Raw genomic sequence first — 18,393 nt, forward strand, 5'->3', positions numbered from 1 at the left:
TCATCTAGGGATCCTGATTGGGTCAAATGTTGGATTCAAACCTACAACAACCATATCCCAAGATCCTGAGACGGTTGCTGCCTGTATAATACAATACACCTGTCGTCGACACCTGTTGTGCATGCATGTTTGAGGGAGAAATATCAATGCCATATTTCCTCATTATATATTTCCTCAATGCCACCTTGTGGTAACAATCTACTACTCGTTGAGATAACAGAAAGTGTTTTACCGTGCACGTTGTCGCAGCTCGTTTCCTGCTCATGGTTGGGTTGAAGGTCGGACTAACAAGACGGGCTCTGTCTCCTTGCTTACGTGGGCTTGACGTCTCAATGAACAGATAGTAACCTGGGCAGGAAGAACCACGTCTGTTACTCGTTTCACATCTAACATTACATATTTTAACACTCATTTAAAGAAGTGCTTCAGGTCCATTTTGAAAAACACATATACAAAAAGAATTTCCATATTTTTTAACGTGTACTAATGTACACGACGAGTTCACCACGAAGTAATTGTTCACATTGGGAGTAGTGTCGGCAAGTTAATAAATGAAACTGGACGTAAGGAACAATACGTTTTGGGAAGTTCAGCATATACCAAAATTGTAAAATTCAATGACAATGAGCTGAAGACCCGCGTATATTTCCAAAACCAAACTCTCTCACTAATTAAGTAGGACATGTATCTAAGAATTACGGTTATATTCCGCATTTAGCAATATTACAGCAATGTCTCATAGGATGATACCAAAAATAGGCTTTATGCATTGTACCCCTGTTGAGAGATGAACATGTAACTTTGGCGTGACGAGACAAGGGAATGCTTTAACCACTACCGAACCAACCTGTTCCACTGTTCCAACTTTTACACTGGAATACTGTGTTAATTCCACTGCACAATTTTGAATTATGAATATGTAAATGAACACCACAGTCACAAGAGCACTAAATGACAGTGACTGTCTCTACCGGTTGGGAACAAAAGTTAATCTGTTTACCGAGAGATGTTCCTCTGGTGTGGTCACGTGATGGTCCGGTCTCAACTGAGCTTGTCTGACCGTTGGATCTAGTCCAGTCGAAGTTGTCTCCCTTATCCTGTGTCCAGCTGCAGAGGCTGGTTTCAAAGTCACACCGTGCCGGGTAGCCTGCTGGAATACATGTGGACATATTGCCTCTAGTACATTGTTACCCAGAGGGTCATTTCTGTTATCTGTTTTTCTCTATCTGCCTTATTGTAAAGGCAGTGGCGGGAAGCTAGCTGGAATACACGTGGACATCCTGCCTCTAGAACATTGTTTACCGAGTGTGTCATCTGCGTAATGTAAATTATGAATGCTATGTATATCTGGCCTGGATGTTGCCTGGGTGTGACTTATTGCACTGGTTAATCAGGTTACAGAGTTTTTTCAGCTACTCACTACATTGCGTTTCGTCGCTACCATCTCCGCAGTCGTCAGAGAAGTCGCAGCGGTCGGAGTTGGGTACACATGCACCCCTCTTGCATCTGAACTGACTTCCGCTACAGGTTGGTTGAACAGCTGTGTAATCAACGAAAAGCATTGCGTGAGTAAGCTTTGTGAATTAACTTCGAATTATTTTCGTCAAACAACTTTGTGCTGTTTGGTAAGAGATGAAAGTGGTGCAAGTCTTGGCCTTTTATCACTTTGTTGACAACATCCTCCTGAATGGTGCCTGCGCAGGATCATAACTTGAGCAATTGTGGATTGAACCTACGACCAGTGGATACCGGAGGTCACGCTAGACAATATATCAATAATGAGCTCTGATACAACCTACGCCTGGAGATAAGCTACATAGTGCTAATATTTGAACTTATACTTTCCGGCCACCCACAACATGATTTTAATGATTCAGTGTGATCAATTGTATTGCAAAGTATAAACAAAGTTGCTTCAAATATTCTGAATTACTTTTTACATAATTGTACTAAAATAGCATCTATCTGCAAAGTGTAGCTATTTATAGAACACACAGGTAGGATTAAATCAAGCACAACACTATCATAAACAGATCATTGATTGGGATTTAATTTCAACATGATTCAGAGACATACGAGGGAAGTTGCAGTTGATGAATTGGACGTCGTCGATAGCGATGTCGCCCAGCACACTGAATGTTCTGCTGCCTTGGATGACGATCTTTAACACAAAGATACACTCATGACACTTCAAACGTATATATCAACTATTCTTGAACAAAAAAATTAATAAACTGTAGGTAAAATTATTTATTTGTACAAGCGCATAACATGGAAATTCGATTTCATCATATTTGACGTTCACATCATGCGAAATCATTCTAAAAACAATTTGAAAGTTAGACCTGATATATAAACTCCACTTTTGTAACAACACATTTTAGAAACGAACAACTCAAGTCAGGGAGTTATTATTCTTCAGGAGTGGGGTGCTGAGAGAAAAAATAACTTATTCGGGAAAACACTTGAAAAAAATCCCCTTCTATTTGAAAATAAACGCACTTTGACATGCAGGCTGTTCTGACGATGACCCAATATGTTGTTAAATAAAGAACAAATGTTCACCTACCCCTTTCAGAGAATTTGTTAATAAATTTGACCTAAAACATTCTGCCTTTATCACTAAATCAAGTTCTTCCTCCAAAACAGTTAATAGTACGTCCTTTTAAAGTCAGCAATATTTTACTTTGAATAGTAAGTGAGTGAGTTAAAAGTTTAAGTCACATCGGCAATATTTCAGCCATCAGTGACTATCAAGGGTTAAATATAATAAATACATAGAGACTTACATAAAAACCTGCCAATGAAGTACAGTAAAATAACTAGACTTATCACACAAATATATTTAAAACTAGTATGTAATCATAAAATCAAAAGCACTTTACATAACATTACATTATAAAAACTGGCTATAGATCACCACACTAGGGACCATGGGGACGCACAGTACTTCCGCTTCCTGCATGGACCCCAGCCGGGTTTACATCTTCCCTTCAGGTATTGGCGATTATTGACAAATTTATTCAAATTAAGAGAACATATATTCTACTCTTAAAACCATAGTAGGAATAACATACTTTGAATGATATGGACTTATTATACCCTCAGGGGGACAATAATTTTACACTACTTTAACCCCCCTAGAGGATACAGCCACGAACAATCCAAGTTATCAATTATATGAATGGTTAATTGTCATAATGGTGTTTTATTAGGAAACGTGATAGTCAAGACGATTATATAGGAACGGTGCTGCCCATTTAAACAGGGTTCTACTGTAAAGCTTACGTTGAATGAGGTAGAAATCCTTCCGATGTCAATTATTCCATTGAGCCACTTTTTAGCCTGGTTCCCGTGTCTCTCCCACAGTACGGTGTCTCTGTTGTCTGCCCGCGCTGCCACATTCAGGGTGCCAATACCTTGGAGATAATGTTCAAATGTGGAACTTTATTGTGTTATTGACATCTGTTTTAAAGCATACACAGTAAAATATACAGCTTTTCCTTTACAGCATAACCTTTTGAATGAGGGGGACAAGTTTAGAGATAACCAACTATACAACACCTAAAGGAATTTCTCCAGGATAACTTGACCTTTCTCAACACACCAACTTGTACATGCCATTCAAAGAAGTCCTTGTGCATCACATCAACTTGCAAATGTCATTCAAAGTAGTTATATGCAGCAACTATTTTGATTTAATTGGGAACCTTTATCTCCGTCTGGTCGGTGAAGTTGGAACACCTCATCCTTAGGGATATTCATAGTTTTTCTTATATATGTCACATAAAACGAAAGAAATAAAAAATATGTAACCGCCAAAGGCCATGAGATCTTCACTGACCAATCATTGTGCTAAAGTCAAAGAGATCTTCACTGACCAATCATTGTGTGAACGTAAAGTAATTGTGTGAGGCTGTCCACCCACCTGCTCCATACATGAAGTACCAGAAGGACATCTGACAGGTGGAACTGGAGGCACCCAGCTTGGGGCCTACCAACTCTGCTACACTGCTCCTTGTGCCGTAGCTTGCGTCAACATACAGGTACGTGCCTGCAACATCAAACAACACACGAACATTATTTCCATGGTGACCTACTGTGTCAGTAATTGAGGCTGGTGCCCAAACGCCAATGGCTGAAACCATGAATAACGACCCAAGTACAATGACAGCCAATCAGGCAACTTGTAGAGCCTCACCAAACTATTGCTATTATCGAAAGACTTTACGACAAGACTGAGCCTCACCAAACTAATGCCATTTTTGAAAGACTTTACGACAAGACTGACCTATTCCCGCCCTTAATCCACACAGGGTAGTCATTGTCATTGTGACGCTCATATAATTAATATAATAATTTAACATAGCTAAAGTCATTATTGTGTGTGATACATGTAGTTGTGAGTTGTGTCAGGGAGGGGAACTAACTCCAGATGCCATGCGATCAGCTGACCCTCTTTGTGTTAAATACTGCCTCCCCTACACAGTGACCTACACATATGTCAGGAAATATGTTATTTAACATCATGACGTACGTAGTATTGTGTGTCTGTCAGATCAGAGCTAGGAAAAAATGTATGTAATTGCTTGAATCTGACCGCTTACCTTTAGGGCTGTTATAGGTGTGGTCAAAGCTGGGACCAGTGTTTGACGTCCTGGTTTCATTTTGTCCCAGGGTCCATTGGAAGCTTCCTTGACTATCATCTGTCCAAGTGCAGTAAGTGCCCTCAAATCCACAGTCACCTGAACAGAGGCAATGGTATAACCATAAGTTGCCCGGCATGTGTGAAGGTGATGATCATGAATTTTTCAAGAAAGTCACAAATTGTCATAGCGTAGAATCAGTCCACATATCAAGTGAAAGGCTTCCGACATCACATTGCTCGTCCCCGTCAATGTCTCCACTGTTAGTTCATATTGCATTCTCAGATTCAGTATACAAGCCAAGCTGTCTGTCAGGCGTTATTATGTTTTTGAATTCAAATTACCAAAAAAGTCTACTCGGTACCCATTTGCTGTTGTGTGAACAGAGAGAACATGATAGAAGATATACACCCTTGTTTCAATGTAGTGCAGCACAGAGCCATGACCACTCTCACGGGTCACGCACCCATCGTCACCTCTCCACCTTCTCTCTGTCGCAGCTCGTTCACTGATGCGTGCACAATACAGCAACAAAAAATCAATAATTTACAAACACCAAGAGAAAACTGATTTCAGTTGTGTCTCACCACACTGTAATTCGTCGTTTCCGTTTGGACAGTCACGGATGAAATTGCAAACGTTCGACAGAGGGACGCTTGTGTTGGCGGTGTCCTGGCAGTAGAAGGTGCCATTTGCCCCTTTTTGAGCTGCAACATATTTTATATAACATATGTTATTTTTTAAGTTTCAAGAAAATGTATCGTCGCCAAAGTGGACTAATACACTATAACATAATGATATGGTTTACTTCTTGTGCCAGAACACTTGATATGATATATCATGATGTGTTGATGCCTACACGATACGATAAAGTAAATACACAAACACATCTTATTATATATCAAGGGCTTCACACATTGCATAAACGTTGAAATTGAACTAGGTCTTCATCGACGAGAGAACATGTTACCAACAAAGCTTTACGTTGACCATAATCAAATTATTGATATTCAACACCTCATGCCCCCAGTAACGTGTCGACATTGAAACATAGACATTGTTGCTCTTGCGACACTGACGTCTAACAATGTCATTCTTGTGACAGCTTCATTGTGCTTATTTGGAATACATGTCAGGTATGCACAGATATATCTTAATATATTTTGTCCATAGTGTTAAAGTACACACCACTGTCACAGGAGTCGCTGATGAGGTTAAGGTCGTCAATGGCGATGTCTCCCGTATAGCTGGAGCCCACAGATGCAGAAATATACAACTGGAAAAAAGTTGACATATCATCAGATATTGTTCAACATATGCTGATGTGAAATTTAAAATCAGAGACCTATCTATATTTTCCTTTCTTTTTTAGCTTATCGTGTTCGATATGCTAATTAGATCCCGGAGAAACCATGAGGAGAAAGCATGTAACTGTATCCTGTGCATTTTGTGCATGGGCAGTTGATGGTGAACATCTTCAATTGAAGTGCACCTGCAAGAGCTTTATGATAAGTTAAGTATTTCTGTATAGTTAAAAATGTATCTAAAAAATCGCATCGGTCTGGCCCCCAAAAAACAAACTAACTCTTTTGACTAATCCGTCACCAGGACGGGAAACAGACATACACTATGATCGCCCATACATAGTGAGGTCAAACCCAACTAATACGCTCACTTACAGCATGATATTTAAATCATTTCAATAACATTATGCGGGTTACCTCGAAGTTGTCATATGGGTTGTCTATCCTGGCAAAAGCTTGTTGCCACTTGTTGCCTTGGGCACCACTAAGCGTCCAGATCATCTGTGGCTGAGACTTAGGGTACTGGAGGGAGACGTTGAGGCTGCCGATGGAGGCACCGTTCATATCGTACCAGAAGCTGAGACAATAGTTAGGCACTGCACTGTTCATTGGGATGATCTGGGACTGGAGGGTGGCAATGTCGCCTGCGTTGTTTGGGGAACTGGATTCAATAAAGGCGTAGTAACCTGAAAAAAACATGTATTGCTCTTAGCAACATTCCAGCTGTATGAGGGCGGGGGACACCAGGCATAGACTTCACACAGTGTACACGTCATATAGGTGGAATGTGGCCTATTGTGGCGATAAACTACCAACAACAAACAGACAGTGTACCCATGGAGAGGAACGAATCTACGATAGTAGGCTACCCTGTCTGATACCCTGTTGATAGATGGTACAATATGCTCAAGTTTTATAAAACAAAAATCGTTCAGTGAATAGGCTGGATCTTTGGAAAATAACGTGTTCAGGTGCAAACTAGTGTTTGGCTCTCCCTTACAGCGAAATAAATGTATGTCACCTTAAGCGCTGAAGGTCCCCAACAACGATGTTTAGTAACTTAGAAAGACACTGAGGCTGAGGGGAGCCTACCTGTACTACTTCCGAGTGTGTGGTCAGTCGTGGGTCCGGTATAGGTGGACGGTGTGCTCCCCCGACGCCTGGTCCAGTCAAAATCATCTGACTTGGACTGCATCCAGCTGCAAAAACTGTTTTCGAAGTCACAGGAGGCAAGGGAGGCGCAGGAAGCGCTGGACACACTGATGTCGTCAAGGGCAATGAAAGTTCCTGTGCCACTGCCCTGAATTGCCTCAAACACGAGCTGAAATACGTAAACGTGCAGTAAATATGACAGAGAGAGTGAGTATGGTTTTACGCGGCATTTATCAATACTCCAGCAACATCACGGCGGGTTTCACCAGAAATGGGCTTCACACATTGAACCCATGTCGGGAATCGAACGTGGGTGTTCGGCGTGCCGAGCGAACGCTTTAACCACTATGCCGCCCAGTAAATATAACAACAATTATTGATACTTTAATATGTCATTCAGGAACTTTTGTCATTTCAGAGCTAGTTTGGTTTGGTTTCAATAGCGTCACAATTTCAATACAGGCTCATCGAGGAAGGGTAACAGATGAATGTTGATTCTACAAGGTCATACTTCACAAATTGGGGCAAACATAAAAACTACTGGGTCAGCCAAACATGTTTTAGATTGGAATATGAGTACTTCGTAATCAATTTATGTGAACAATCCTATTTCAAATGACTTGATATAAACAATATGCTCCCATGGGGGCTCTTAAGTGAGTGACATTGTTTTATGACAGTATTTTAGTGATATCACGTTTTGTCAGAGTAATGGGTTTCAATTCCTCAACGTGTGAAGTCCCCAACCTGATATTGCTGGAATCTTGATACAACCGTCATAAAAACCACTCTTCACTCTCTCACTCATATAAAAAAACAACTTACTCAGAACATGATCATTTACATTTATGAAACTCAATGGGCAAACTGTGTCCCATCCCTCTATGTAATTAGTCATCTATCTATGTCTAACCTGGTATTTCTCTTGTGCAGTGACATCAATCCTAGCAAGCTTCCACCTGTTGCCCTGGTCTCCGTACAGACTCCACTTGGGCTTGGCCAGGGTCTTGTCGCTCTCCTGCTTGGCGTACAGGTTGAAGGTACCGCCATTACGACCACTCATGATATACCAGAATGAGACGCACTGGCCATTGGGTGGTGGAGGGTACTGCTTGCTGTACATCTGGGCCTTCGTTACTTTCATTGTGGCAGGATTGGGGGAGATATACATATAATGCCCTGAAATGAGATGAATTGAATGGGTAACGGTGTGTCCCATGACACCTTCAACCATTGCAACAACCCCAGTCCCCTTAAGTCGGCTTTTACGCCAATATATCAGGACGCTATTCCACCTTGGAGGTCTTCACAGGAGTAGGGATATGGCCAAGTGAACTTCAATAGATATCAATAACATGGTTGGGGCATGACGGCACGCGAAAATCCAGGTCACACATAGTAACCACCCATCTCTGTTTGCGTCGTCTCTGAAGACACGTGTTGGTCAATGGGCACGCTGTAATCCAAATTTCTTAACATAACATTATCTACGACCGATTTGGCTACAGGGTCTTGTGCATAACCATAGCTGACTAATGGAAATACTGTATTCCATAACATTACAATTGGCTATGTATGGCATAAATGGTTAGCCACATAGCGACTGGGTGATTATCATTATTATAGCAAGAACACTTTAATTATAGATAACCTTGGCTCGTTCCATATGTGTGGTCTTTGACTGGTCCAGTCCCTTGTGTTCTTGACCAATCAGTGCTGGTCAGGGTGTAGCCGCACAGTTTAATGTCTTCAAAGTCACAGTATGCTAAAACATAGTATGAGTTATGGTAATTTCTACTTCAATGTGTATCTTATTAGCACAACGTGTAAGTTATATCACTGTGTGCCAGTGGAAGCGGGCCTTAAGTGCATCAGGTCATAGACGTTTACCAAGTGGTGTAACCTACGAGATGTGGTATGGTGACAACTGTGCCTCTTGTGAACAGTATTTCAGTTATATCGCAGGTCTTACAAACAATTTGGTTACAATATGACAGGAACTGGTTTACAGAGTGTCAGGAACAAGAAGTTGGTTTTGTCTATTACGTATAAACATACATGGCGCAGGACAGGCTCCGTTGAGAATCTTGAGGTCATCTAAGGCAATATCTCCTTGGTAGCCGATACCACGCAGGGCTTGAAACACAACCTGGAATATGCGATAGAAAATACAAAAATGGGTGTCAATGCGTTTGGGTTAAAGCTGCTTTGAACAGAATTTACGACATATCACGGGTGTCAAATTGATGTGTGAGGAAAGCTAGAGGTGATGGAAGGCTTTACCGTTTTGGTGAAATCCACGTACACGTGTATACATATATTCAGGGCATAGCGAGATTTGAACCCTTCATCATAGGTTTCTCGCAAGCCCAAGGGACGCAAAACTGCACAGAGACGGCTTGGCCACAAAGGACCCTTCCTTCTCAAGTGCATATTAGTAAATTTACAGATTAAGGGTATAAGAATATTTATCAATCAATTTATCAATACAACAAATCGGGTCGGTCAAAAGGACAAAATAAATGGAGCCACTACAACTCAACAATGTATCAACTCTATGAAATCAACTTAAAATAACGAGTTAAATGAATCTAAGGGACGATCTAACATAATCAGTGGCGTATGCATATTGAACAATTGTAATGTTGACCCACCTGGGTATTAATGACTGCTCCTATTTCCACCTCAGCATATTTCCACTGATTTCCCTGGGTACCGATTTTGGTCCACTGTTGTTGAAACTTGCCGGTGCTCTGCAGATAGACTCCAAGACGGTTGACATGGTAACCGTACATGTGGTACCAGAACGTGACGCACGTCGGACCTGTTGTTGTGAACGTTGGGCTTACAAAGGCGGCTGATGCGTTTGGCTGCTGCCCCGACGCTTCGATGTAGATGTAGTGACCTAAATAATATGAGGGTAAAATAAGTTTGAACATGTGGGTGTGCCATGCCACCCTAGGACATCTTAAACAAAAGAAAGTTTGATACAAAAACCCTCCATTATTCGGATCTATGAATTAGTTCTTGTTCACTAGTCAGTGAGTATTTACTGTTTGCACCAATACCTGTTCTCCCCTACCAGATCAAGGAGCAGTAGGATTGGACTAAAGTCCAGCATTATCAGATGACAATACTTCTGTAGGGGCATGAAGACGTTTCTTTAAATGGTATTTGATGAACTCTTACGAGGTACCTGGTGTTGGTTTTTTTATATGATGCCACTGTAATACTATGTTGCAATGAAGTATTACACTCAGTTTTATTGCATATGCACTACTCACATATTGGATGTACACTGAATGTAACAAAGATGGATAAAGCGAAATGTTGACAAAACACACTATAATCCCGAAATAGTGATAATATACATTCTGTCTATGTGAGCAGTATATGTTGGATAGATCGAATTGGTCTTAAAAGGCCTTTGGACCTGACAGTACACATTACAGCAATTCACACGCATGAGGGGCTACCTTGTGTGCTCATCGTTGTGTGGTCAAAGCTTGGTCCAGTCCCTACACTTCCGGTGGAGCCTTGGTGGAGCGTCCAGTCGAATGAGTCAGTGTGACTTTGCGACCATCCACAAGAGCCATGCTCGAAGTCGCAGCTGTAAAGTGGAGCTGCAAACAGAACAGCTGTTGTATAGGGAGTCCCTGTCAATGGAGTATTCTCTCCAAAGGTTCAACAACAATTATTGACCCAAAATAATGACACTTCGAAGCTCTTGATACCATAGATTCGAATTATCATGTTTTTGATATTACAATAATGGACCATAGTGCCCATTAGGTTTCTGCTAAAGGTGGTTTTATGTACAATATATTGAACACGTCTTAAACCTATGTTGTTCGCACCACATACCACATGCCCATACACAAGTACGGGCGAGACGAGTAATATTCATGTTATTATTAGTAATTAATATTCTTAATTGTTAATGGTACCATTGTCTCTTCATCTCATTGACATTGTACCATACTTTACAAATGTCTTATTGAAATCAAAAACCTTATTATGATTGACTGAAATGAATTCAGTTAACCTCATTTTTATTTAGTAAAGAATAATCAATTTCGCTGGACACGCAGTGTGTCCTGAAAAAATAACTTGTCAAAAAAGATATTGGACACTTCTTTTAGAAATAAATATGCTTTGTGCAGACCAAAACAGTTGACCAATACGTCCCCATCCACCCCACTTCTAGTCTGTCAAAGTGTCAATGCCTGACGGGATCTCGCTTTATAAGCAGCAGTCTGGCCTCTCACCTGTGGTGGACACAGGCTGGACTGTCGAGGGTCCTGGTGTCGTCTGAGAGGCACAATTTCCGACTAGCAGGCTGACGTCGTCAATGGCCATGTCGCTTGTGTAGTTTACTCCCTTTTTGCCCTCAAACATGAACCGATAGGGAGTGTTTGAGGTGAGAGTTACCCGATCTTGCAGCCAGACATTGCCTTTGTTCCCAGTGACACTGAAGATGGTCTTGTTGGACAACGTGCCCAGTTGGTACACGGATAAAGTTCCCATACCTTGAAAACAGATGGTACATGAAGAGTATACGGTAAGACTTGAAGTGTTCACTTAAGTCATTTGTGTGAGTAAAGTGATCTGCAGGCACATACATAAATGCTCAGATGCGTGAGTGGTCCGTAAATATGCTAACTTGATAGTATCTACTGGTATATTTATATTATTTGAGGAAATGACATTGATATTTCATATCTGGTGTATAATATTGACATCTCAACATGTTTGAAGGCCTGTCAGTAGTATTCCATTATGAAAACACGACTGTACATGCCTGCTCCGTTCATGTTGTAGTAGAAAGTGAGACAAGAGCCTGTTGTAGCTGGCAACTTCTCACTAAGAAGCCATGCCTTTTCACCCGTCACCATTGGGGAACTGGATTCAATGAACATGTAGTAGCCTGAAAATAATGATGTGTATATTAGGATATTTTGCCAGGTGGTGATCCTCGGTAGAGTACTTCAGTATCTGAAGTAATTCTAAGACATAGAATATCGGATATGGATCTGATATATGTAACGTAATAGATACGGCAAAGTATGAATACCGACTCACAGCTGTGTAAAGGGACTGAAAAGCTTAGTCCAAGTGTGTTTTATGTTGTTTAACGCCGCTGTCAGCAATATTCCATCTACATGACAGACGGCTGTAAATAATCGAGTCTGGGCCAGATAATCTAGTGATTGATACATCTTACGATCATCATATGTTGCTGGAGAGCAGTTCTAACCAGAATCCTCACAGGGTTTTGTCGGAATGTAAAGTGATATGGGGACCCAAGGGAAAAAACATTCCTCTAACATCAGATATATAAATGAAATAGTTGTGTGGAAAGTCGTACTCTCACCATTCACAGAGTTTGTGGTGTGGTCAGTGGAAGGACCGGTATAATACGATTGGGTAGCACCCTTAGCACGGGTCCAATCAAAATCATCCCCTTGAATATTTGTAAAGGCACAGAGTCCAGTTTCAAAGTCACAAGAGCCAGGCGTCGGACATGCCGCATTGTCGATGTAGATGTCGTCGAGACCAATGTCGCTGTAGTAGCCGCTTCCTCGAACACCTTCGAACACCACCTTTGTAGCAAACAAAAAATTCATGTGTACTCGGATATAAGTATTTCTGGAACAATATGTATTTGGTCTGGGTGATCCTCATATCTTAAACCCTTACCATCTGGCGGCATGGATCGTCATGGGCCTACGTATTACAAGTCGCCGTGCAAAGTTGCACCCCCTACATGTACCAGGCTTCTATAATTATGGGTTTAAATCCAAGACCTACTCCAAATATGATCATTGAGCTGTCATCGGCGTACCTGAGCTGGATTTAAACACAGTTGTAAACACCAACACCATCTGTGCCACGTTTGGTTTTGTTCCCACATTAAGCCAGGGAACATGATACACATGTAACTAATAGACTTTTAATCCAGACAGTAATAAACATATGAAAAGAATTCTCTCAAAATAGAAAGGCACTTGGCATTATTATGAATAAAAGAGAACTGCTTTGTCAACAGGTGCCCATTTATCGTAGTGTGTGATCCAAGTAATAAAACATGTTGTTTACCTGATATTTAGTGGATGCCTTGATGGTCACTTCTCCAAGAATCCACTTGTTTCCCTGTTCACCACTCCGTGTCCACACGGGACTGCCCCGGTTGCCGTTGACAGAGACGTAGACGTTGAGGCTGCCCATGGTGTTGCCGTGCATATGGTAGTAGAACTGCAGGCACTCTGCGGATGTCTGCTGGTATGCTGGGGAGATCATTCTTGCCTTGTCGTGTGGTAGGCGTGGAGCTGAGGCCTCAATATACATGTAGTAACCTGAAATACATTGTTTATTTCCATCTTAACTTTGACATGTAATGCTTAAAATCACACTTTTTCAAGGTCCGTTATGGTTTGGGATAATGTTATGGATATTTTGTTCTCGCGACTTTGCAGATTTGCACTTTGATAAACTGAAAGGTTGAAAGTGCAGATTACCATTGGATCAGAATGTGACTTTAGAATGGAGGAAGCGTCTGGTGTTAATAGACGGTTTTAGGTGAAAAAAATGAAACAAAAATATGTCCTTCATAGTAGAGATATAATTTTTGATCATGTGTCATATAAAAATAAGCCAAAAAATATGCAAAAAACAAACTAGAACAAACACTTTTCCAGTCTTTGTTTATACCTTTGTAACAATCACTATATCATTATGGTTATGAGAAACATGTACGTATATATAAAATCTCTTCAATCCCTACCATATTGATGTGGTACATGTATCCTGCCTTTATTCACGCATTCAGACGTATCACATGGAGAAGATATCCAAAATAAATTTGGATAACACGTGTACATATAAAAGTTACTTATTCCATTTTTGTCGATTCACATTGTTTGAATCTCTTTTAACGTTTCAACATCTAAATAACATCATATTCCTACCACCAGCTGTTCCTTCCGTGTGATCTCCGCTCGGTCCTGTTGCAAAACTCGTCGTTCCCTGTGAATGTCTCAGCCAATCAAAGTTGTCCGTTTTATCTTGTGTATAGCCGCAGGTATCCATCTCAAAGTCGCACAGTTCTGTAGTAAAGAACTTCATTTACGAAACCATCGAAGTAAAATAATCAAATTTTCGTTACGTTCATTGAAATTCCTGCATTCTGATTAGCTGACTTGGTCAGTGTCGTGTTATTGCATTCATTTCCCAAGGAATGTAAAAAAATAAGCCACGCCCGCTGAGGCGCACTACTTTATTACTGTAGAATGTCTGGGAATCCCAATATTACAGTCAAGGGTAATCCCTTTCTACTCATGTGTATCGTCATGCACAGGACATTTAGCGACATATATTCATTGTCCAAACTATTCTTTGAAACTGAAGGCCGAGAAGGAAGGAAATGGCAAATGTGCATGCTCGGTCGCCTGTTTTTTCCCCGCTCGCCTCGGTTCCACAACTTTCATGTCTTCGGGTTTCATTTCTAACAAGCATTTTTCCAAATGTGTTTTCTAGTTTTCAGGAGGGAAATGTTTGAATCTGGTGGTAACTGATCATGTCTTTTGAAACCACCGCCTTCTCCCGGACATATTTCTTCCGGTATGTTACAGTCTGACTTGCAGATCTTCTCGCCTCTTGCCTTGATTGACAGGTTCTATGAACATTGTTTTGATCCTACTCTTCGTTGATTGGCTACTGACTGGTGTAGGCGTGTCAAGTTATGTGCCAGGATTAAACAATCACCTGATTCATAACACGCCACAGTATGTATTCCTACACCTGGAATGTTTATCAATCTCGTTATTTTTGTCTGCTTTGATATATACAACTGTTTTTGGTTAAACTATAGTTGATGAAACATATTTTCATTGTCGAATTTAATTATAAGCATTGACTGTGTATTTTTTTCGGTTCATTGAGGTATGAATCGAAAAACTGATGTGCAAACTGTATGAATCTGTATATGAACCTCGTTTCATTGAGGTTCATACCTCAATGAACTGCAAAAATACACAGTCAATCCTTAATTGAATATCTATATGAAAAGTACAAAAGAATTATATCCGTGTAGCCTTGGTTTATGATCAAACCGCACTACAACTCCATATTACTTGACGTTTCAACAATTACTATCGTGATCCACGCTAATTCTTACTTGTTCCAGGGCAGGCGTTGGCATCCATGCTGAGATCATCAATAGCGATGTCACCGAAGACTCCATTCGCCACTGTTCCTTCAATAAAGATCTGAAACAAGGAATAGATATTCAACTGTCACCTGCCGGTAACAAAACATTACACATGTGTAGATCGTTAGCACACTGTCCATATCAAGAAGACATTATTTCCCCGAAAAGGTAACAGTGCTATTCTAATTTGATCCCTGTAATATTTCAACAATGTGGTGTATCACCACGAACGGATACTAGGTCAAACATTATCAAAAAGACAGTTGGCTGAGCATGTTAACTTCCAACAGAAGACATAGCATTGTAGGCGAAAAATGGGTCGTTGCTTCCTTCCTTTGATTCCTGTGAAATTTCATCTATATGATGCATTAATACAAACTGGTAATTAATATCCTAAATCCGAAAAACGAACCAAATTGATATTGAAAGCTTGAGATCAGATGCCGACAAGCGTAAATAGGGTTAAACATATACCAAAATATACACAAAACTTCGAAAGATACCTGGAAATTGGTTTTGCTGATAATGTTAAAATGTCCTTGTTGCCATCTGTTTCCTTGTGTACCGGACTTGGTCCACTTCAACAGCTGTTGTCCACCGATGTTTACCCGAATATTGAGGTCGCCGATGTTTGGTCCATACATGTGGTACCAGAAATTAAAGCAGTAGTAGGTGGTGCCAGTTGGGGGCAACACTGGGGACACCAGCACAGCCTTGTCGCCAGGCTTCCTTGGGTAGGATGACTCCAGGTAAAGGTAAGACCCTGAAGGTATGAAAATTTAATTAGTTTATTTACTTGTTTGTTTCTTGTTTAACAGTGCAGTATTCCAGCGACATGGCAGCGGTCTGCAGATAATTGAGTCTGGACCAGCCAATGTAGTGACTGACATCACGAGCATCGATCTCTTAGGATACAATGACATACATGAACAGAGTCAATCAGCCTGACGACCCAATCCCTTTAGTCGACCCTTACGACAAGCATGGATTGCTGAAGATCAATGCTATCTCTATCCAGGATATAATCATTGCACACAGCTTGTGGCACAAGTGGAATACGAACGATGGCCTTTGACACTTGTAATAATATTTGACCCAAAGTATTAACCCTTATCCCAGCAATGATGATTGCACAAGCAGTGAGTTGCCATTTTGATGTTTCTGCTGAAACATGTATATTCTGTCAGAAGGAGTATACACACAGATGTGTGAGTTTTACCATAGCTATGATTAATATTTCTGAATTAGTTCTCACTGTAGTCCAGCATCATCTGCGAGTAAGGTACAACGTAAAGTGGTTACTTCACATTAATCACGTTGGTAAAATCAACAAGTACCATATTAGCGCTTCAATCGAATGATAATAGTTGCGGTAAATATAGGATTTGAACCCATGACCAGTGGGTATCTTTACGGCAGTATTGCACGGTCATTGTGGTACCTTCGACTTATGTTCTCACAAATACACTCAAAAACGTTTATATAGCATGATCCTTGAATAGTTTTACACCATTGTTGATATCGTGAAAACAGAGTCTGACCCATTCCAGAATGGTCGCCGATAGGTCCAGTGCCTGAAGATGGTGTATGTCCAGAGTTGAGTGTCCAGTTGAAGTTGTCCACTAAACTCTGGGTCCAGCTGCAGATGTTGTTGGAGTCAAAGCCGCACATTGCACTGCCTGAGACTGAAACACATGATGGGTATTCTTAGAGGCTCCAATCAGCGCAAGGGAAACATTTATTTATAAGCATGACATTGTGTTTTGATTTTGATCATCACAATCAGTTTTTGAAATGGTGTATAATAATGCATTTAAACTAAAAGCAAGAATCAGAGGTGAATTTTAGTGAAAGTTGATAGCATCTGTTCTTCAAACATATTGTCGGAACTGGTACGAGGAAGAAAATCATTTGTAGGATAAGAAAGAATATAAGAAAAAGTCCTACGTATAATTCTAAACATGCATTTACCTTGGCTTGATGGTGGTGCATAGCTCGGCACAGTCTGGCATGGGGTATTGGTAACGCTGATATCATCCAAGCCAATGTCGCCATGGTAACCTTTCCCTCTTACTCCCTCGATGATTATCTAGATGAATTGTTACAAAATGTAGTCGACTGCGCATAGTCCGACATACTAAGGTCGGGCATAAAAATATATATTACCAGTTGTTTTGAAAGATGTTTTGGAACTCTGCCATCAGGATTAATAAAGTTGAACTTAAACATACTACCTAAACATAATACCTTTGTATCACCCACCAACTCTCACACCACACTGAATAGCTGAATGTGTGAAACACCCCAGCCGCACACACACAAACACACACACACACACACACACACACACACACACACACACACACACACATACACACTGAAACTCTGGATCCTTGTCGACGATGATTGAGGTGCTGATATATACCTGATAGGGTTTACTGGTGTAGATCTTGGAGATGTTCACTTGTCCGTTGTTCCATTGATCGCCAGAGTCGCCGCTCACCTCCCACAAAGTCGCCTCGGTGCTTGTTGAGTCGTGACTGCTGTTGACCAACACTTTCACTCTGAGCGTGCCGATGTCCGAGCCGTACATGTGATACCAAAACTGCATACAAGCGCCGCCAGTGACCGGAGGATAGGTCTACAACCAGATACACTAATTATACAAGGCCTAATTTAGTTAAGGAATTCACCAACCAACAAAGCCATTGACGATATAAATGTTGATCTTGACGTTCAATGTGTGTCAATGTCATCAGCGGATCATTAATATCGCGTGAGTAGAATTGCATACAAGCTCAATAGCTCAGTATCAGTCTTTTGCTTTATTTCTCTATTCCTTTGCGATAGTCTTTAAATTACCTTTTTGGCCACTTGCCATATAAATTGATGTGTTGTTTATTTCACTAAAATGTAGCTGAAAATAATGTTATTTAACATTTGATTTATTTTCGAGCGTGCTGACAGGTGAGGACCCTTGGTTATTCAGAGAGGTAGGGGGTGATACAAAAACATCAATCTGTCATATGACATGCTGGATATTCTGAAAAATAATGCATTGTGGGTTAAAACAATTGCTTGC

The 18,393-nt window shown here is 40.8% G+C and overlaps 1 protein-coding gene across 1 annotated transcript in view; it reads right to left on the reverse strand.

Annotated features, from left to right (window-relative positions):
- LOC139466930 (MAM and LDL-receptor class A domain-containing protein 1-like) overlaps positions 1-18,393 on the reverse strand; it is an 81,780-nt gene that overhangs the window by 37,012 nt on the left and 26,375 nt on the right. Inside the window, exons 40-65 of the mRNA XM_071248653.1 lie at positions 17,737-17,952; positions 17,283-17,400; positions 16,853-16,996; positions 15,815-16,074; positions 15,279-15,369; positions 14,071-14,208; positions 13,202-13,458; positions 12,477-12,705; positions 11,904-12,029; positions 11,371-11,631; positions 10,579-10,725; positions 9,757-10,007; positions 9,161-9,251; positions 8,754-8,867; positions 8,016-8,281; positions 7,043-7,271; positions 6,368-6,636; positions 5,835-5,922; positions 5,234-5,353; positions 4,608-4,745; positions 3,929-4,054; positions 3,289-3,419; positions 2,077-2,161; positions 1,421-1,540; positions 1,001-1,150; positions 233-348 (exon numbers count right to left, since the gene is read on the reverse strand). Of these exons, the coding sequence (XP_071104754.1) occupies positions 233-348; positions 1,001-1,150; positions 1,421-1,540; positions 2,077-2,161; positions 3,289-3,419; positions 3,929-4,054; positions 4,608-4,745; positions 5,234-5,353; positions 5,835-5,922; positions 6,368-6,636; positions 7,043-7,271; positions 8,016-8,281; positions 8,754-8,867; positions 9,161-9,251; positions 9,757-10,007; positions 10,579-10,725; positions 11,371-11,631; positions 11,904-12,029; positions 12,477-12,705; positions 13,202-13,458; positions 14,071-14,208; positions 15,279-15,369; positions 15,815-16,074; positions 16,853-16,996; positions 17,283-17,400; positions 17,737-17,952 (4,281 nt within the window). The remainder of the gene's footprint in view (positions 1-232; positions 349-1,000; positions 1,151-1,420; positions 1,541-2,076; positions 2,162-3,288; positions 3,420-3,928; positions 4,055-4,607; positions 4,746-5,233; positions 5,354-5,834; positions 5,923-6,367; positions 6,637-7,042; positions 7,272-8,015; positions 8,282-8,753; positions 8,868-9,160; positions 9,252-9,756; positions 10,008-10,578; positions 10,726-11,370; positions 11,632-11,903; positions 12,030-12,476; positions 12,706-13,201; positions 13,459-14,070; positions 14,209-15,278; positions 15,370-15,814; positions 16,075-16,852; positions 16,997-17,282; positions 17,401-17,736; positions 17,953-18,393) is intronic.

Source organism: Haliotis cracherodii, unplaced genomic scaffold (genome assembly GCF_022045235.1).
Source record: "Haliotis cracherodii isolate W230 unplaced genomic scaffold, xgHalCrac1.p SCAF_19, whole genome shotgun sequence".
NCBI lineage: Eukaryota > Metazoa > Mollusca > Gastropoda > Lepetellida > Haliotidae > Haliotis > Haliotis cracherodii.